At 38.8% G+C, this 21,294-nt stretch overlaps 4 protein-coding genes across 5 annotated transcripts; 2 read left to right on the top strand and 2 right to left on the bottom strand.

Annotated features, from left to right (window-relative positions):
- Positions 1–2,481: 2,481 nt before the first annotated feature.
- Positions 2,482–6,862, top strand: ube2g1b (ubiquitin-conjugating enzyme E2G 1b (UBC7 homolog, yeast)). Of its 2 annotated transcripts, none has more exons than XM_005939463.3 (6): positions 2,482–2,717; positions 3,097–3,199; positions 3,296–3,393; positions 5,264–5,442; positions 5,682–5,788; positions 5,963–6,862. In XM_005939463.3, the coding sequence occupies exons 1-5, from the start codon at positions 2,675–2,677 to the stop codon at positions 5,775–5,777; spliced, it is 519 nt and encodes a 172-aa protein (XP_005939525.1). In that variant the 5' UTR covers positions 2,482–2,674; the 3' UTR covers positions 5,778–5,788; positions 5,963–6,862. The 2 variants fall into 2 exon arrangements, with proteins under 2 accessions (XP_005939525.1, XP_005939526.1); XM_005939464.3 differs by having other exon boundaries at positions 2,489–2,717; positions 5,678–5,788.
- Positions 6,863–6,995: 133 nt separating this feature from the next.
- arpc3 (actin related protein 2/3 complex, subunit 3) lies at positions 6,996–10,320 on the bottom strand. Its single transcript, XM_005939465.3, has 7 exons — positions 10,195–10,320; positions 9,719–9,818; positions 9,071–9,147; positions 8,510–8,578; positions 8,249–8,375; positions 7,628–7,722; positions 6,996–7,230 (listed from the first exon to the last, which is right to left on the bottom strand). Exons 1-7 carry the CDS (start codon positions 10,198–10,200, stop codon positions 7,168–7,170), a joined length of 537 nt encoding a protein of 178 aa, XP_005939527.1. The 5' UTR covers positions 10,201–10,320; the 3' UTR covers positions 6,996–7,167.
- Positions 10,321–10,379: 59 nt separating this feature from the next.
- gpn3 (GPN-loop GTPase 3) lies at positions 10,380–13,819 on the bottom strand. Its single transcript, XM_005939466.3, has 8 exons — positions 13,626–13,819; positions 13,380–13,488; positions 13,032–13,199; positions 11,750–11,874; positions 11,513–11,628; positions 11,223–11,319; positions 10,986–11,114; positions 10,380–10,738 (listed from the first exon to the last, which is right to left on the bottom strand). The coding sequence occupies exons 1-8, from the start codon at positions 13,671–13,673 to the stop codon at positions 10,673–10,675; spliced, it is 858 nt and encodes a 285-aa protein (XP_005939528.1). The 5' UTR covers positions 13,674–13,819; the 3' UTR covers positions 10,380–10,672.
- A 397-nt stretch (positions 13,820–14,216) lies between these two features.
- On the top strand, positions 14,217–19,293 carry rnf170 (ring finger protein 170). The gene is made up of 7 exons (XM_005939467.3): positions 14,217–14,457; positions 15,123–15,286; positions 15,586–15,661; positions 16,150–16,264; positions 16,515–16,588; positions 18,033–18,164; positions 18,570–19,293. Exons 2-7 carry the CDS (start codon positions 15,147–15,149, stop codon positions 18,837–18,839), a joined length of 807 nt encoding a protein of 268 aa, XP_005939529.1. The 5' UTR covers positions 14,217–14,457; positions 15,123–15,146; the 3' UTR covers positions 18,840–19,293.
- The last annotated feature ends 2,001 nt before the right edge of the window (positions 19,294–21,294 follow it).

The raw sequence follows: 21,294 nt of genomic DNA, 5'->3' as shown, positions 1-21,294 counted from the left end.
CAGAGGTGGGGAGCCTATCCCAGCTGTCATAGGACAAGAGGAAGGATAAACCCTGGACACGTCGCCACTCAATCAGGTCTAGCAAGGAGAGACAGACAAGCATTCACACTCATGTTCACACCTACAGCTAGTTTCCATCCATCTATTTTCTTATCAAATTCAGGGTCGCAAGGAGGCTGGAGCCTATCCCAGCTGTCACTTGGGAACAAGGCAGGGTACACCGTGGACATGTCGCCAGTCCATCACAGAGCAAACATAGATAGGCAGACAACCACACCTATTGCCACTTTAAAACCACCAGTTACCCTATTGTGCAGTCTTTGGACTTCAGGGAACCAGTGCAAACTCCACACAAAAAGGTTTCCAGTCAATTCAAACTTCTGACCTTCTTATTGTGCAAACCCCTTCACCACTGTGCTGCCAGCATCTCTAATGTGTAAGCTAATGAAGACAATATTAAATGATGGCAAGCTAAAGATACATGCCCTGAGTAACAACATGGAGCCTTAAATAAATCTTTAAGAAGAGAGGAAAAATAATAGCCAAGATGGTGAAAAGGCAAAATATGTGGAGGCTGTAAAATGACTGAAAGAGAATTAAGCATTTCACCTTCACAGTATAACACATGGATATCTATTTCTTAGAGAAGGCTGCTACAACCACAGATGATGTTTTAAGCCCATGCATTGACAGCATGATAAAGGGATCATTTTTAGTCAAGCCTGGAGTCATTTTAGAGGTTTTTTGAAGATCTGTATTGGGTGTTTTTGGAATGTAATGGTATTTTTAGAGATCAAAGCACATGTAGGCGTGGAATGCTATGAAGATGTTGCTGTAGCAAGTAAAGAAGCAAAATGAGATCAGTGTATTTGAAATCTGACTTAAAGGGATTTAAAAGCGGTCAATCATAGAGGAAAGTAACAAAGAGACAGTAGAGGGAGTGGGAGGAGAGAATGGACATATATGCTAGATAAGAGTTGATGATGGTAACCAGCACTATTATATCCCACTATATGGAGTTTAGTTCAGGTTAAAAGGCCTGAATAGAGCAAAGTTTTTATATAGGCCATTTCTGCGAATTCAGTCATCCAACACAGAAATATAAAGGCTTTAAAGTCTTCAAAGTACCATAGAAAAAACAGTCTTCTTATTAATGGCCTTTATGTAGTATAAACACTATGTAATGAAAGCTTTCCAACTATTGCTAACCCTGACTAATATTTCTGTGTGTTGATTTCCACTTTTTTTATATCACAGAACAGTTGTAATTCAGTCTTCTGTGTCAACATTTGCCTACATTTGAGTGGTTGAATTTACTGTGAACAAAGAGTAAGTCTGACAAGACAAACAAGGGATTTTTACTTGCTCTCCATATATCACAAATCCATGCTAATTTTTTTCTTGTTGAGCATTAAGATTTTTATTTTAAAAATTTCATATCAAAATAAGGCTGAGAATATTTTTTATTGTATGAATATATTATTTAGAATATAAATTTCTAAAGTTCTTTGTGTCAATATATTTAGTGCTAAGTTGTCAACTTTGCCCATACTGTTGTGTAGTGTCTGTAAAAGTGTATAGTGAGTGATGCAACAGCAAACAGGACTTTATCATACTTACCTGTACTTAATAATGTCTTAAATCTCAAGCAGGTATGAGGATAAATTATCTAACAGGTTTGTGGGTTGCTTTTATGCATACTGTATATCTCTTAACAGTAAAGGTTAAACATCAGAGGGTTTAGATATATATAGCCGTGGCAATCGTGGCTCAAGAGTTGGGAGTTCGCCTTGTAATTTGAAGGTTGCCGGTTCGAGCCCCGGCTTGGACAGTCTCGGTCGTTGTGTCCTTGGGCAAGACACTTCACCCGTTGCCTACTGGTAGTGATCAGAGGGCCCGGTGGCGCCAGTGTCCGGCAGCCTCGCCTCCGTCAGCGCGCCCCAGGGTGGCTGTGGCTACAATGTAGCTTACCATCACCAGTGTGTGAATGTGTGCGTGGATGACTTTGGGGTCCTACAGGCCATTTATAGGGCCTTATGTTTTTATTTTGCTGTACGGTGACCTAATTATAGGCGCCTTAAAGACCTTGACGATCTTTAAGGCGCCTATAATTAAAATGTATTATTATTATCATCATTATTATTATGTTATTATTATACATTAATATGCATAAAGGAGAAACAAAGTGTTTTAGTCAGTTATATGTTTGTTAGGGAGATTTTTAATATCTGTAGTCTTAATGTTTCACTGGTTAATTTGAGGTAAAATGATAGTTTTTTTTAAGCTAGCAGATAACAGAGGGGTTTTTTGGGGGGTTTTTTTAATGCACGGCATTTGGCTGTTTAACTGTCATTACATGTGCACATGATTTAATTTACGTTACATTTTTTCTAAAACCCAGTTGTATTTTTATTCGATTTAATTAAATATTTTAGCACAGTTTTAGCTTAGTTTTACCCTGACATTTGCGGCATGCTACGTACATTGGGAGGAAGATTTGCCTGAGAGATCTGACTCAGGGTAAAAATGGCTCACTACTTCCTCAGACCACTTTTTTTATAAGTCACTGACGGCGCTGTCTGAGAGAGAAGAAACGTGGACGGTGTAGTTTAAATCGTTTCCACAGCTTTAGTTTGTGTTAGTTACTTCTTACTCGAAAACATCCATTTGTAAAATGACGGGACAGTCTTCGTTGTTATTGCGTAAACAATTATCAGGTAAGTTAGCTAACTGTTGCTGCTAAGTCTGTGGACACTAGCATTTCACTTTGTTTTATTGTCAGTCACAAGTGAGAAGCAGACGTGTTTCGTTTGGTTGTTGTTTAGTAGTAGCAGTGTTTGTCATATGTGACCTGTGTGTTTTATATATAAAAGCTTGAAAATGTAGTTGTAATGCACGTGTCGCGCGTAGATAGCGTGTCACACAGCTGTTAGCGGACATATGACTAAGGCTAGCTGCTATTGCTCAACAGCTACTATTTAAAAGTCAGTACACCCCCATTCATTACATGTGCTTACTCTCTCCATGTCTACTTGATGTTATTCGAAACACACAGTGTGGTGAGTTTAAACACGTTTGATCACTTTGAATCTGCAGAACTGATCAAGAACCCAGTGGACGGCTTTTCTGCCGGGCTCGTGGACGATGATAACATCTATCAATGGGAAGTGGTCGTTATTGGACCTCAAGACACATTATAGTGAGTGATTCTTGTTTATTGATCTTAACTAATGGATTTATATCCATCTGAAGCTAAAGCTGGTCTTGTTAACACCATCCTCTTTCTCATTTTCAGTGAAGGAGGTTTCTTCAAAGCTATCTTAACATTTCCTCGCGACTATCCTTTGAAGCCTCCTAAGATGAAGTTCGCCACTGAAATCTGGCATCCAAATGGTAAGAGCAAGCATCTCAGAACCTCTTCCTCTTTATGTAATCTACATCAAAGGATAGGAAATTAGCATTTTTTTGGGGGGGGGGCTGTCTTAAATTGTGGTTATGATTATGCAAACATTACTTCTAATCACAGCCAATGGCTTAGATGGTAATTTATATTATTAAAAAATACAAGAATTATGAGTTTTAAAAATATGTAAGCCTTAGCTTAACACTCGGGTATGTACAGTAGTGCTGTGCAATACTGCAGATTTTGGTATTGATCAGATATGAAGCAAATACAGGGCCAGCATTGCCGATACCACTACCTTTACCCTATAAATGCAGCTTATATACCGGAGAGCAGCATGTGTGATTTACAAGATTAATCATCATCATTTTGCAATTTCTGAACACATTTTAATGACCACTAAATCACAGTGAAAACACCTGATGTGGCTGTCCAACACTGGACTGGAAGACCTACATAAAAAAAAAAAAAGATGTTTACTTTGCTCCCAAAACACAGATGGGAAAGTAGCAACTGTTTGCTTCTGTGACATGCCAGCATGCCCTGAGCAAAGCAAGAGGCAAACTGTGTATTATAACTACTTGTAGTAATCATTTAGCTTTAGGTGTTTTTAGTTGTTTGGTTTGCATTCCCAGCATTAAATCAGACTCGATCTCAGTGGGTGTTGGTCTCCGCCAAGGCTTTTATTTGTCACAGACTCATTTTATGGGGAGAATTTCTAGACACAGCTAATTGACGGAGGATATCGGGTCTTTTGTCTCAGCTTCTTGCAGATGATATGGTTTTGTTGGCTACATTGAGAAATGACTTTCAGGTTACACCCGAGTGGTTTGCAGTCGAGATGAGAATCAGCACTTCTAGGTCTGAGGCCACGGTTCACAGCTGGAAGAGAGCGCCCACTCTGGGTAGGGGACAAGTTGCTGCACCAAGTCGAGGAGTTCAAGTATATCTGGGTTTTGTTCTCAAGCGAGGGGAGTTGGGAAAGTGACAGGCAGATTGGTGCAGTCTTGGCAGCAGTGTGGGTGCTATACTGGTCTGTTGTGGTGAGGAGACTAGTGTAAAAGTGAGTCTGTCTGTTTACCGACTGATCTATGTCCTTACTCTCACCTGTGGTCACAAGCTCTGAGTAGTGACTGAAAGAATAAGATCACAAGTGCAAGTGATGGAAATGAGTTTTCTCCGAATGGTGTCATCTTTCAGCCTTAGAAATGGAGTGAGGACCTCAGAGTAGAGCTGCTGTTCTCTTCCAGGATGTCTCCTTTGCCCATTCTAGGTGACATGTTTTGGGTCCCAGGGCTGATTCAATACACGCTAGACAGATTATGTCTCTCAGCTGGCTGATTGGTTTCATCATATATACATAACACAATTAATATTTAGTTGAAATGATTGAAATTGAGTGATACCAGAGTGAAGGAATGGTAAATCTGCTTTTTAAGTAATAATGTGGATTGTACTTGGGACAAAAACTAATTATATTTATAATTAAATTACTCAAATTTTCATTTTATAAAATAAATTGTGAATCTGGAACAAATTCTTTAAATGACATTAAATACATAACCAATAACACTTTAAGAAGAAACATGTTTTGCTTTTATTATCATTATTTTGCTATTATGATTGCTTCTTCAGTTGGTAGTCTGTGTATGTTAACTATATCAGTAGGGTGAGGATCAATAGATCCATCAATCGTGTACTTTTAAGTGGTATGACATGAGCCACTTTTACCACAAGTGATATGGAATAAGCCTATACCACACCACTTGTGGTAAAAGTCCCTTAATGAGCTTTTACCTTTTATTTTATATCTGCAGCACTGTAACAGTCTGTTTATTTTCCTGCTTTCTTTTATGCCAGTGGCAAAAAATGGCGAAGTTTGCATTTCCATTCTGCACGAACCTGGTGAGGACAAGTACGGCTACGAGAAGCCTGAGGAGCGCTGGCTACCGATCCATACAGTGGAGACCATCATGATCAGTGTCATCTCCATGCTGGCAGATCCCAATGTAGATTCTCCTGCCAATGTGGATGCAGCTGTAAGTGCTCATGTTCTCCAGGCGATACTGGATGCTGTCTGTTTACAGGAAACATCTTAATCTGTCTGCTCTAAGTTTGGTTAAATGAGATCACATTTTTCAGAGACGCTAGCTTCAGACAACGTGTTACAGGCATCTCTGATTTGTGCAGCTTGTGTGGCCAAGATGTAGAAACAAGAAGTGATGGAGGGAGTAAATGACACTGTATACAATCACTGTCTATTATACCCGGCAGAAAGAGTGGAGAGAAGATCCTACAGGAATTTTTAAGAAAAAGGTGGCGCGTTGTGTACGGAAAAGCCAAGACACTGCTTTTGACTAAGGCGTCAGTCTGATCATCAGTTCTGTAAGTAATGACAAGAAGAAGCTTTATTGTTCATGCATTACAAATTTTGTGTTTTTGTTTTGTTAGTTTGTTTGATTTTTAGAGCCCTCTGAATTCACAGCCTTCTACCATAGTGATTTACTTCCTTATGAAACTAGAACAGAAACTGAAATGTTTATTTTTTTTCTTGGGTAGGAGCTGGATGTGGATTGCCCGTTGAGGGAGATGGCTGGCAGATCTTTGCAACTTTTTGCCAGTGAAGAAACTTCTTCATGAATATTGCTGAACAGCAGTAACATCAATGCTGCAGTTTTATATCATTACCACTTTATCAGCATTTCACTAGCAGGACATGTGCAGCCTTTTTGTGTGGCTTGCATACTTATGGAATTTGACAGTACACTGCTCCCATTTTGTTTTTTTCCCCCCAAAAGTAAATGTATTAACATAATATTTAGGATGATTTCCATAATTTAAGTAGTGTAATGTTAAATTCTGTATGGGGAAAAAAAATCAGATTTTGGAGAAGGCACCAGGATAAATGCACCTTCTCTAAAGCTTGTTTATATTGTTCTATTTATTTGTAGTGAAGCTGTTGCGTGTCGACTGCTCGAGTTATTTTTTTTTCCTTCAATTTGCAACACTGAGCCACTCATTTCACTATATATGCAGTTTTTCATTAATCGCAGTCATTGATCAGATGGAAATCTAGAAACACATCTTCCTCTTTCTCAGGTGCTTCTTCTTTCCTTTGTTGAACTTGAACACTGCCTTAACTTCAGCAAGGACTGCATTTAAGAGCCTTTTTTTTAACTCAAGGAAAAAAGGTGTCTCATACAAACCAAAGAGAAACCGTGATTTTAATTATTATTATTTAAATTAACAGACTTTCTTCCTATCCTTGTGATTGCATATGTAGAGTAAATGTATTCTCTCATTCCTATGGAAGAGGTCACAGGTCAGCAGTTATTTTAATACCTCTTACAGAAGTTTATATGTAATAGCTTTTTTTTTTTTATGGTTACAATAGCATGGATATGTCAAATGAAATATAGTTGTATTGATATAAGTGTGAATAAAGTCGTGCAGATACTGTTCTTTCTGTAGAAACCTTTTCTTCCCTCCGCTGTACACCAACACATCCTTAAACAGACCTCAAGTCACTGAAGTTTTCCTTCACACCTAGTGGCACATTTGGTTAAAAACTAAACGGCAATAACTGCACTAGTTTCGCGTCTCCATAATTGCTTTATTGAATTAAGCACCAGCTCAATATAATCAACAAGTGAAGACATGCTTGAACATAAACTGTATAAAATCTTAACACAAAAGCAGACCCTCCTTTACCACCCCACCCAAAAATCCATCTTGCAAGTGTAGAAAACTGCAGTCCTAGTTGCTCACTGTCCAGGGGCTGACAGGCTTTTGTTCATGAACTGCTTCTTGACGAAGCAAACCCACCACTGAAAGAAGAAAAAGTTGGTTAACTTTTCAGTCAAAAGGACACGTTTCAGTGTTAACTGCTGAAACCTGCACATATTTAGATTTTAGAAAGCAGCTTAAATCTAGCATTTGAGCCTGTATCCCTCCTGGGTTAGCTGTGTGGTGACCTAGATTTGATATTAAGTTGTATAAATCAGATAAAGGAGGCAGGAAATCAAGACAGGAACAACAGTTAAATTTCGTTCGTCTCTGATCCAAATATGAGCTATGCAAGTTCTTTTCTGTATTGCAACTTAAATCCTACTGGATGCATCAGACACAGTAATTAAGGAACAAGGGGTGCATTAGCCCTGAGACATTTCCCTTGTTATGTTCACAGACCGCAACAGCCAATCACTTTGGACATGCCAGACTTACCTTGCTGGGTTTATCTGTCTGGGGGTCAAACACACGATCGCATAGCCTCAAGCCAGTCTCCTGTCGGAGCTGCTGGAGGTAGGCCCTCATAGTCTCTAAAGAAGGATGAAGAGCAAATATTATCAGTCCAGCCACAGACAGCAACAACTGTTTAACAGCAGGAAGGCATGGCTTTAGTAGTCGACCTTCCACATAATATACTGTACAAAAAAAAAAGATCCAGGCATTTAGATTTAGGAGTAAGATTGCTGTAAAAGATCTGAGAGGATTCACTTGGATATGGAGTTCAGTAAAATAACTCAATATTTTCAGGAGTTTTTAAATAGGGTGGAATTCCATTAGTTTCATGTGTAACAGTTGGTACTTTATAAATGATAATCACACAAGTATAAAACAACATTTTCAGCTCCAGACCCCTAAAGCTTAAAGGTCAGCATTTCTACTTTTGGCTTGAAATATAAGAGGTGTACAAAGGAACCAGTCTAATTCAGAGTCAGGGAATTGAAACAACATAACCAGTTGGTATAAATATGGTGAAATGTCAAGTTTGTTTTTACTTATTTACTGATAAACACCCTAAGGCAGACAAACATGTACTAATCCTAGCTTGTGGCTTCTTACCTTCCTCTTGCTTGTTTGCAGGTTTGACATACATAGCATTAAGGGGGAAGCCAGGTTCTCCAGGAATGGGAAAGTTTGTGATGCCCAGAGTGTACATCTCCTTTTCTCCCTGGCTCCTGGAGCTGCACTGTAGAGCCACATATCCCAATGGAAATAGTTTGATTATGTTTTCTGGTCACCTACTTGAATATATACATTTAAGTAGCTCATTGCTACAAGTGATGAAACTGCATTAAGCCCTTTGTGGGGATTTCAATTTACCTTCTGTAGTTTCTTTAGGCATTCAGAAATATAGAGTGTGACATAGATCAGTGTCCTGTCTGCCTCATTCTGAAAGAAACACATGTACACACACATTTTTGAAAAATTTATATAAAGCATTGAGGTTACTGTAATTTGTAGTAGTTAGGTCTCAGAATTGGACAGCCTAAACCATGCAAACTATGAAAAGATTGCACTGTTTGCAATCACAGGAAGAGGCAAGACAGGGCATGTGGAAAAACCAAGTGCTCAGCTGCTCCAGAGAGAGTAAGAGAAAACATAGAGGAAAAGGGGCACCAGTGAGGTGCATACCTGCCTTCTTATTTAAATAAAACTTAAGCTACTTTTAAAAAATAAATATATATATATATATATATGATTTTGATATATATATATAATAATTATATGAATATATATATATATTTATATATATATATAGTGTTGATACAATGGTGGGGGCACAAATACAGCAAAACCGCCTTAAGGTTTATGACTATTTTGGTCTCCTTAAACATGGAACACATGCAATCAAAACAGTGCAAATGTCAATGAATTGCTTACCTTGATTTCATAGTTCTTGAAGAAAACATTGGCCTTGAAGTAGTAGATAGCCTCGTCAATAATATCAGAATCTACGCCTAAAATTTAAAAAAGCAAAGAAGAAATCAACAAATTTATGGCTCTAAATTCAGTATTTGTGCATGTGCATATGTATGTGTCACTGTTAAAATGCCATTTCCCGTTTTAGCCATGCAGGCCTTTTTGCTACCAGCAGAGCTCCATTCTTGATTTATGAGCTGCTAACAAGCAACTAGAATCACCCAATCACAAAATATAATAACTTTATTATTCAATAGCACTCAACCTGTCAAACCCACAACACCATGGAAGACTGAAATGAACCTTTAGGTGGAGTAGACACTACAAAATGCACCGTTTTATTACAGAAGTGCTCATAGACTCTAATGAAGAAGTTAGAAGTTGAGGATGAGCTTTTTACACCATATAAGGAAGTGTATCTGATGCATGTATCAGGAAATACAGTAGGGGTCATAACAAGCTACAACCCATTGCCTAAAAATGACTTAACCAAATCAAAAAACACTACTATAGACTTCACTACAATTGATATGCGTTATGTGAAGGACATTATCGAGTAAAATGTACTCGATAAATATTACACAAGTAAAATATATCGCATAGCCTTACCGTCTCCTCTGGCTGGTCCTTTAAACTGAGTTTTGACGGGGAGCAAAGCCATGTTCCCCACCAGCCTCGTTTCGGTGGCCATCAGGTTTGAGTGATACGCCTGAAAAATATTAAAAGAAAAAGTTGCTGTCACCTGATATCTTTGGGAACATTTCTGCCAGATAGCATCATTGCTACTATGCTAGCCTGGTTTAATAGTTATGTTATCGTAGAACCAAATAATAAGAAGTAGTATAGGCAGCGTGCTAAAACCTATTTGCAACAAAGCATCAAACGCGAATTTGCGCTTTCTGACATGTCAAACATCGTTAAATTGCGACCCAAATGGTTAGGTAATTAGCGAACTATGCTAACGTTAACTCGGAGGCCCCTTTTTTCCTACTCAGTGGGATTTCAGCGCAATATTTCTGCTCTAAACCTAGCAGTAAAGTTCTCTGCTCGTCAATAATAGTGTGTTCCTTCTTATTTTTACTCACCGGCATGTTGAATGATAAATATCAGTCCAACTGCTCAGCGACAGAAATATTCCAACACTTGCAAGATGCTGCTTCCGTGGTGTCCCACCCTTCGGCTTTACAGGAAGTGGCCACGTGTCATGTGGCGTATCAACCAGCCGGGGGCGCTAAATAAACACTTTACATCACACGGGCGGCAAAACGTGTATTTTGCGTTGCATTTTATTCAAAAAGATATAATAGCAATATTTTTTAATAACTGCTAAGCATTTAAATGCATCAAACCACTGTTTTAAAATATACTTTTAAATGAATAGCTTCATTTTCATCAAAACAAACAAACAAAAAAAAAACATGAAACATTATTCATGATATCCACAATCTTCTTCACGTGTCCATTTCTCAGTATCCATCCAGTTACAACAAACAGTCCGATTGGAACTCCTTTGCCAGTCTTGCTACACAAAGTCTGTATTTGCAGGATTGGCCGTACTCCGCCTCAGCTGTTCGCTTTGTCTTGAAAAATGTCGTCATAATTTAGGTTAGCAGGCTGTTCCTCAACCTCCTGTAGGAAAACAAGGTACAGAACAAAAAAAAACTGGTTGATCATGAAAAGCTATATAATGCATCTCTCACTCACTACACCACACACACATACACACACACACACACACACACACACACACACACACACACACACACACACACACACACACACAACACACACACACACACACACAATATTTATTATATAAATTTATTTTTTTCCAGTTGTGTTTAATTGGGGTTGGTGGGTTGTGCTGTTTCTTCACCTTTGGCTCCTTAAACTCCAGGTCCTCTCCGTACTGTATTGAGAAGTCAATGTGTTGCAGTACTATGTTAATACCTTCTTCATCAGTGCGGTCAAAAGGGAGGAATCTTACTATACTGTAGTCATCAATCTAGATACACAAACAGATACTGTCTCATTAAAAACAGACAAATATATTAATAAAAATATCAATCTGGTCATAAACATGATGCAGTACCAAATCAAGGCCTTTACTTACGAGACCACAAATAGCTTTGGTTAGCTTCTTGAACTTTTTGCTTCTGATTGTGTTGGAGCCGTCTTCCATCATTGAGTACATGTCTGGGTCCAGGTATCTTTAAAAAAAAAAAAAAAATGCAATGCATAAAAATGTAAGCAAATTAAAACTAAGAATTGTGTCTTCAAACATGTTCAGGTTTTGAATAACATGAAAAGAAAACATTAATCTAGTCCTAGTACAGACGACAAAGGGAATTACTTTTGTAGATTGTGTGTGCACTTAACATTGTCAATTCATATGAAACTTACTTTTCAATCTCCTTCTTTGCTTTGGGGCTAAGCAGATCCATTTTTGTCATGATGTTTACCTGAGGAATCTCTAATGACACCATAGCACTGAGGGCAGCCATGACTCCAGAGATAAACTACAGTAGGAGACAAGTAAAAGGTGTGCTGTCACTATTACATTATGTTTGTGTTTGTACAGAAATGAAGTTAAAAAAGGAAAATCAAATAAATCAGAGGAAGACACTGTGAGACTGTTACCTTAAAAGACTCCACCATGAACTGCGAGTCAACAAGGAAAACTCCACAAACCCGAAACTCCCACTGCTGGAGCTGCTCCACCAGCTGCTTCATTACAGGAAGGTGTGTGTACAGCTCAATCTGCCCTGTAAAGAGAAGCCACGCTTCACACCAGTTCTATGAGGCACAGTCTTATTCCAGTCTTGTTCCAAGACTGGAATAATGATATATACACTCATCTGCCAATTCAATAGGTTTGTTATTCTCTAATGGCAGCAGCTCAACTACATTTAAGCATACAGACACGTTCAATATGCTAAAGTTTAAAGCAAGCATCAGAAAAGGGAAATATGGTATGGTTATTGATGCCAGACGGGCTGGTCTGAGTATTTCAGAAACTGATCTGCTGGGATTTTCCCCAAACAGCCATCAACAACCATCCGTAGGGTTTACAGACAACAGTCCAGAAAACAAAAAAAAAAAAAAGAGCGCCACTTCTCTGGGTGAGAATTCTTGTTCATGTATGAGGAGAAAGACCAGACTGTTTAAAGCTAATATGAAGGCAAGAGTAAACTCATATTCATTACAACCTAGGTTTACAGAGGAACATCTCTGAATGCACAACATGTTGAACCTTGAATCGGATAGGCTACAGCAGCAGAACACCACACCAGGTGCCACTACTGTCAACTATGACCAGGAAACTGAGGCTATAATTTGCAAAGGTTCAAGAAAACATAATTTAAACCCCACAGCCTACCTGAGTATTGCTGCTGACTACCTTATGATCACAGTAAACCCATCTTCTGACTGTTGCTTCTAGTAGGATAATTTGTCATACTACAAAGCTCAAAATCATCTCAAACTATGTCTCGCTGCATGCTCAATCATCCAGGTAATGAAATCCCAAAACATTGATCCTGTCCATCAAAACCATAGCACTTTCAGTGGGAGAAACATTATATCACTCATCCAAGTGCCTTCTTCAGTCTCAGATGGCCAAAATCAACGTTTTGGCATCTCAAACAAACTGACAAATCTGCAGCAATTTTGTGATACTATCATGTCAGTATGGTCCAAAGTGTATAAGGAATTCACCGCGTTGAATGTATGCCATAAGGAATTAAGGTAATTTTGAGGGTAAGTGGTCATGAGTGTAAATCTATTTTGGTGATTTTAACAAAATTAACAAATAACAGTGCCCAGGATATGTTGAATCCCATCCACACTCCAGCACAAACAACTGCACTGTGCTGAAGCCAATGGAAGTCTGGCTTCAACATACCCTCTTTGAAACATTTACCTGGACAGTCGAACAATATGTAGTCATCTTCCACGTGGCCCAGGCTTTCCTCCAGCCAATCAAAGTTGTTTGCGAAGTACTCCATGCAGAAAACCAGACCTCCGTTTGGGCCAAATCTTAAAGACTCGTCCTCCATCACGTCATCCACCTGAATAAGCTCACGAATGTCTGAGAGCAAACATAATAAAGTTACCATGTGGGTTGTGTAAAATAACTCCTATATGCTAAATACTAAAGCAAGAATTAATGTTAGAGCCTAATTAAAAGCTATTTATCAGGGTTAATCGTATCCTCCTCTCTTCTATGGACACTACTATGTCATATAAACTAAAACTATGCTGCATTTACCTGCCATGACAGGGTAATCAAAGTGCTCAGCTGCTGGGTCCAAATTGACCACCTGAACTGAACGGTTTAAGGTCTCTGAATGCTGGACCATGGTGGAGCAGTAGGTGCTCTGAAATGAAAATGAACTCCAGTAAACAAAAAGCAGATGCAGTCTGTGTTGAACACAAGACAACCTCATGCCTTAGCATTAGCCGAATAGCACAACAAGGTATTTCAACAAGTTTAACTGAATGAGTGATAACTTACCTTACCGCTACCCGCGGGACCCATCACTAGCTGTGCATAACGAGGCATTGTGCCTCAGTTAAAGAGAGCTGTGTAAAACTGGGTCCTTTTTGTCGCCAAAAGTAGCTTCGTAGAACTGTTCGTAATATTGATGCACTAGCGGTGGTGGTACTTGTGCTTCTTCTTCTCTTTCTTTTTCTTCTTCGTCTTCTTGTAAGAAACATCTACATTGTATTAGCACTTCTGCCACCTATTGGTCAAAGCGTGGTTAACAAGCTTGGATCATTAATATGGCATGTACTAAGAAATTTAATTGTTAAGTTATACACTATATGAAGACGTCTTTCTATTTAAGGTAAGACATTTCCGTCAGTAGAGACAGAATACAAGTCTCTCATAAATAATTAAGTTAAATAAACGTAGGAGAATACATACATTAAAAAGCTAAAACTATTTTTCTGAGCAGTTAAATAATTTCAGAAATTACTCTCTCTCTGTATAATATGTTTAATTTATGTAAAATAAAACAAAAAAATAATGGGATAAAGGATAAAGTACAAAGATAACGTCATTACTAAACACTAGGGGGCAGCATTCTGTCGTCGTAGCTTCTAACCTGCATACCTCTAAGAGAATAAGAAGGAAAGGAAGTCGTTGCAAACCGAAACATTACCATCGGCATGCCAAGCAAGAGCAACAACACGCAAGCGATTGCTCCTGGTCTCCTAATTTGACTGAGCCTCTAAAATCTGTCATAATTGGGGGGGGGGGATGTCTCGATAGAGTGGATGGAGCGGATAGGTGAAGCTTTTGGAAAGAGCTTACCGACTGGAGGTGGACTTCTTATTATCAGGTGAGCTCTTTCATCATAGTCCGTCTTGCAAAACGTTTCAAATTACTTTGCACGTTACGTAAACAGTATTAGCTTCATTATGCTCTGTGCCACACTCTTCTGCTATAACTTAAGACGGCCCTGCTAAGCCTGTCGTCAAAGAGTCGTTAAATGTCCCGTAAGAGCTCAGACTTAAAGAGAGAAGCTGTCCTTCTTTCACTGGTACATAAATAACTACAGGGCTCAATATTGTCTATGGTGGAGGAGCTTCCAAAAGCCACACACTGTCATTACCAACAGTAGCGGTGCTCATTAATGTGTTAAAAGCTAATCTACGCCAGCGCTAAACTTGGCAAGCGGGCGTTGCTAGCTGATAATAGCAACACAGTGAACGGAAGAATGCTACATGCAGGGACAAGTAGGCTAGTAGACTAGACATAAAGTGTCGCTAACCTATTTTTGTAACGTTTTGGTAAGAATGGACTGATCGCTGCTATTGCTAACAGGTCACTTAAAAACAAGCCTTTAAGTTCGCAGCTTAATCCCGTAAACCCACAGATTTGTGGCATTCACAGACTTGGGAATACATTAGTGGAACCTCATAGTCCGTTAAATTATATAGCTTTTACTAACATTTAAAATTATAATTAGTGATCTTTTTTTTCTTCTCCCCCTCTGTTTTCCAGAGTTGTAGGCTATGAGTGTGGGTGATGGAGGACGGTCAGCATGGGGACTTGGACTACTTGATCCAAGATGAGGACACTCTCATTGAAGGTGTCAGCAACCAGGTTTTATTTGTGGTGGTGCTCAGTGTCGCCTTCCTTGCAGGACTCCTCACTCTCCTCTGCAGGTAAGCAATTGTTGTTTAATAAAAGGAAAGTGCCGTTTTCTTTTTCTTTGAATGACAGGTGTTCAGGACCGATAATATATGCATATATCTGAGGGTTGTAATCATGTAGAATATTGCACTTTAGGGCTACTCGTAACACTGATGATGAAGTTCATCAGTGTTACCGTTTCATTACTGTGTTCACAGGCAGTTAGTGTATTAAAACTTAGCTCACTGTCTTGGATTTGCATTGTCATGCTCTGTTTCATAGTTTACGCTGACAAACATCTGATTGCCAAATCATCCTTTGACATTTGCAGACAAGAGCAGCAAAATATTCATCCTGAGAATCAGGAGCATGTTAGAGCCGTCCGACAACAGCTCCAGACCGAGCAGGTAAAGACGCAAGCGCAGCTCTAGCCTTTTTAGCCCTACGTATTACTTGGAATCCTTTGAGTGGTTTGAAACATCGCCTGAACATTTCAAACTCAGAAAAGCAGAGTTTTGAGGATTATATTTTAATTTGGAGGATGTCATCCTTCACTAAAACTATTATTTTGTTGGTGTTTAATTTCTATGTTATCTTAAGAAAGCAACCTCTAAAATTTATATTTATATCTCTGAAATTTAAAAGAAGCAATTAGTTTTGGCTCTAGAACGGGCAAAAGTCCAGAAGAAGGAACTGAAAAGGTTTAAATTGTCAAGTCACAACAGGAAGTTGCAAAAGGGCTGATTATAGATAAATATTAATATTCTTTTACAGCTAGTAAATGGTTTATAATGTTTATTGTTCATTTGGAGGGAATGACTCTCAAAATTGTGCGCTCTGTTATAACAAATGTGCTAAACGTTTTAATTTGTATGCTTTTGATTTCATTTTGCAGGATGAAAATCCCCAGGCTGAAGCCAGGCAGCAGTATTACACAGACATGTCGTGTCCTGTATGTTTACAGCAGGCTGTTCTGCCTGTGGAAACCAATTGTGGACACCTTTTCTGTGGTGAGATTATTGTACAGATTTCAGTGATGTGCACTAAACAAAACAATATGATTTCATTCTTTTAATCGCTTATTTCATTACTAAAAAAGTAGTACAAAAAGTACAAAATTTCTACAAATGTTGACATTATTTGAAAATATGCACATCAAGGAAAACATCATTTGAAGTATATATATATTTTTTTCTTTTTGTCTTTTTTTTTTTTGTGCTTTAGTTTTACTCATGTGCCATATCCTGTATTCTTACACAGGCTCCTGCATCATAGCCTACTGGAGGTACGGCACCTGGCTGGGAGCTATTAACTGCCCCATCTGCAGACAAATGGTGAGTCTTTCAGTACTTGTTAAAATGCACACTAGGGATATTCATAAGTTGCCAGCTGTTCTGTATTCATATCTTTGAATGCACAAAAATACCTTAATTCTTTTTAGGCGTTTAGCTACTGCCACAGTTGTTGGAAATGAGTGTTAAATGGAATGAGTGATGTGTCAGTCAGAGCGGTGCTGAGTGACCTGTCACTGCTCTACATATATATATATTACCACCCAGTTGATTTATAATATCAACTGGCCGATATAACTATAAATGAGTACATAAAAAGAAAAAAGGAAGAAAAAAAAACACATGGCAAATTTTGGCGAAAACTATTATCTATGCCTCTAATGTTTCAGTAAAGGACTAGATGTTACAATCCCGGACAATGCATTGCTTTTAATGGAGAAAATCTTGAAGGATGGCTATTATGAAGAAAGCAGCACAGAAACTTTACCAGCAGCACACATCGTCGTGTGCCTCAACTTTTGTTCTTTTATTCAAGCTAGCCTGCCATTTTCCCTGCTTAGGTTTAGGGATTAGAGATCTGATCTAAATTGTTAAATTTGCGACACATCGTCCGTAGTGGACCTTGGATTCGTCGGGTGTTTCGGCCATTATCACTAGACTCCTCATCCAAGGAGGCCCTGCCAGGGTTGATCAGGCCCCGGAGTGTGTCAATGATTTATGTTAAAATTGTTTTTTTTCTCCTTCTTTCTCCTATTTAATTTTCTACAGTTTATTTTCTATCTATTCACTACAACTGAGAAATACTTACCTCTTTAGCATTTATGGAGCCTCATTTCTTCAAAGGGACAGAAAAGGTGACAGAGAGGAGTAAGACAAGTAAGATGAGATAAGATGGGAGAGAGCAGAGAGGAGAGCTGGAAGGAGGCGCCCGATCTGGCTTCCCACACCTCCCCGCCGGATCTGGCTGTGCACTCTACCTCCCCACTGCCTACCAGAAAAGGGAAGAAGAGCAGAGGGGAGAAGAGTGGAACGTTTTTCATTCTTCTTTTTAGTTAGTACTACCATGAAGTTAACTGCACAGTCCCCAGGAGACCCTGAGACAGCTGTAGCAGTCAACCAGCAAAACTTTTAATGTTATGTTTTACTCTTTCGACGCCCCCTGTTGAGGCAGGCCCACCGCGATCAATCCTTGGCATGTGTATCGTGGTTAGCTGACTGCCTTAGCTGCCAAGTGATGTCAGCCCTTTTTAGCCATAGCCTGTGACTGGTCCTCTCAGCAGTGTTAGCTAATTCTCTTATAGCCTGCCGTTGTGCCTGTCCTCTGATCCCAATCTCTCTAAGCAGTTTTGCTGTTGTACTGGCAACAAAGCCCCCTCCCCCCCAAAAAAAATGTATATATGTCAACCGATGTATGTGATTATCATCAATATCAGTATTGGTATCCTTCTTAAAAATATCTTTATATTTTTTTTTCTTTTAATTCCAGGTAACATTGCTCTTTCCACTATTTCATGAGCACGCTGGTCCTCAGAGGGTACAGGATGGGGAAGCTGAACCTCAGCTAATATTAAGAGATATCAATGATTACAACCGCAGGTTTTCCGGCCAGCCGAGATCTGTGAGTATTTCACAGTGATATTTATTTAGATTGGGGCTTTAAGTTTGAATATTCATTCTGTACAACCCAGAATATGGTTATATATTAAGGGGGGGTGCTCATCTGATTGTGACCTGATCTGTCTCCTTTGGTCTTGGGAGCTGCAGACTTCTCCATTGTATAACTCCTTCTTTGTCTCTGTGAGTCATAGTCTGAAACCCAACAACAGTTATATTCCTGATACAAAAGTTAGGAAAGTTGTTAAAGAAGTGGATGTTTGCTCTCTCTGCAAGTCTATCATGGGAGACATGCGAAAGAGAGGGATTTAAAATTCGCAGCCATCCATGAAATGGCCGATATGATACTACCTTAAATGAGATAAACGTGAGTTATTATTGACAACTTTGTTTCTGTGGTTTACCTCAGTTTATGGACAGGCTGCGGGATGTGCCCACTCTGCTTCGTCACGCCTTTAGAGAGATGTTTACTGTGGGTGGCCTCTTCTGGATGTTCAGGATTCGAATTCTTCTCTGCCTCATTGGGGCAATCACCTACCTGGCCTCTCCGCTCGACATCCTTCCCGAAGCGCTCTTTGGTCTTCTGGGATTCATGGACGATTTCTTTGTAATCCTACTTCTCTTTGTGTACATCTCTATCATGTACAGAGAGGTGGTTACTCAGAGACTGAACGGCTAGGCCTTCTCAAAAGCCTCGGGAAGAGTGAAGTCAACATCTGAGGACGTGCAAAAAAAGGGAATAAATGTTCAAAGAGCAGTTAGTCGATAATACAGATTTTGCTCTCTCTCTCTCACTCTCTCTCTCTGAAGCCTTGGATGTTATTTTATCACAGGAGATGGGTTAGCCAAAAAAAGTACTCTCAATATTGACTCTGTATATAGAATTTACCATTCAAGATTCTAAGGTCATATGAGTCAGTACCAACAGAAGCAGAATATAAGGATGCAATGTAAAAATCTACTTGGAGTCAGGCACTGAGGTCAGTCAGGAAAGTCTTTCTTGCCTATCAGTTTCCAACCTTAACTAAATAGTCAACAGTGCCATGAACGGGCATTTGGTTAATGTGTATGTCATCATTATGGAGACAATCGTGTAAAACTGTAATGTCTTTATTAAATGGATTTAAAGTCAACAGTCTACATTTGGGTTGTCAGTTGACAAGCAAAGGTGTGTTACAGGAACCCTGTTAATGGGGTTATTAGAACCTGCTTTATTCACTTATAGTTACGCCCATATTTCAGTGATCTGTAACCTGCATAACCATGACTTGAAACCAATGTTTGTGTCAAAATCACTAAAGTGTTTCACCTGGAAACGTCTAGATTTATTCATCCATTCTAACATGCTTCGAACTTTCCTGGGCTTACCCACGTGAAAATATAGTGAACAACACCAACCAGTCTGATGATGATTTCTCAGTTAGAGATGACTTTGTTTTTCAAGAAAAGAAAGAACTGATTAAAGTTCATTTTTAATCATCAGCTCACTCAAGTAATGAATGTTAATGTCATGTTTCAATGTTCAAAGATTATTTTAAGGATTTTTTTTTTCTTCACATTTCAGGATCGTAATCAGTTTGTCAGTGTCAGTTCAGCTTCACGCACTACAGAGCTTTTCAGAACGTCAGAGTCTCTCAATCTGTCAGATTTTGAAATGTATTAAAGTCTTATTTATGTTCAAATTAAATTAATGTTCTATACAAAATGTGTTTTACTGAGGATATAAATAAATGGGGGATTACCAAACTGTTCAAGTGTAAATCCAGCTTGAACTTCTGACTGGTGCACAGTAAATATCTCCACCTCAAATTCTTTTATTATTTTTCTTTTTTTTTTAGTTGTGATTACTTAAATAGGTAGTGTTGTCTAGTGGAGCCAGAGAGAGAGACTTCATTATCTGCCCTTTTCCCTCAAAGTTACTGTGCAACCATGGTTACTTTTTGAGCAATGAGTCCAGGCTATTTGGTTTCTGGGGATTCAAGCCAATGTTTGATAAGCTTGTCATGGTAGGCAAAGTAAAAGGAGCAGGTTAACTGTAAATTTCACTGTATTTCAGAGATTTAGATTACCAAAAAAGGAGACCAGCAGCTACCTCATGGAATGTCTTGTTTTAGGGTGTGCCCACATACCAGTATGTGTCATACTTGAGTACTGCTCCACTAGTGTCCCTTTCAGTTTAAACTAAAGCCAGAGACAGCAGCATATGTTGTAATGCTCCAGGTGAACTACATTTGAGAGGTTTTTTGGAAGTCCCACCCTGATGTAATCTTTATTTTCGAAGCATCATGCAAGGGGCACTTTGTGCACAGACTTCGTGTACATGCCAAAATGCATGTCAGGAATGTGTAAAAATGCTGCTTCTCTCATACAATCTATTAACATAATTTCAAAGATAGCACGTGCACTCATTTTCTCAGGGTTAGTGGGATTCCATCTAAATTAAATGGAATTATGACAATTGCATGAAGAAATCAAGTGGTTTTCTTTTATGAATCATTTGTTGCTTTTGATGGGAATTTTTTGTGTGTGGTTAGACCTGCTCCAACTTTTTTTTTAAAGAATACAATAGAACAGAATAGCCCTTTATTGTCTTTGTGCATGTACAACAACATTTTTGTGTGGATTGATTCTGTGTGGATAATTTGAAAGCAAGAAAAATGATCCACATGTGAAAAAATATTCAAGACAGTTGCCAATTTTCGCAGGAGTGGATGTCCCCAAAAATCCACCCCTAGGTCAGACTATGCAATGCTCAAAGAAATTACAACAAACCTTAAGAGCTACAGCTCAACAACAATATCATCAGTTGAACAAGTTATTGAATCATATGTTGGACTTAGTTATTAACAAACTGTTTCTGTATTTTGGCTTAGTTTTCTTTTAAACCTCACTGGGTGCCTCACTGTGAGAAGTACCCTCTGGTGCTCTCTATAAGCATTTAGACGTATGCTTTTACGCAGCACTGAGTCAGCTGTATGTCTTCCCAAGCTTATGCGCTGCTTCCGTTTTGTTTGCCAGAAAAAAAAGTAATTTCCTTGGATTGTTTTGTTTTTTTGCCTGTGATTGTGTCTACATATTTTAGAACCATAAATAGATGAATGTTTCATTTGGTGCTTGTTTTGTGCTAGTTTTCA

The sequence above is a fragment of the Haplochromis burtoni genome, unplaced genomic scaffold (assembly GCF_018398535.1).
Source record: "Haplochromis burtoni strain Fernald_Lab_line unplaced genomic scaffold, NCSU_Asbu1 Contig_118, whole genome shotgun sequence".
In the NCBI taxonomy this organism is placed as follows: Eukaryota; Metazoa; Chordata; class Actinopteri; order Cichliformes; family Cichlidae; genus Haplochromis; species Haplochromis burtoni.
This window is presented reverse-complemented; position numbering and strand designations above follow the sequence as displayed.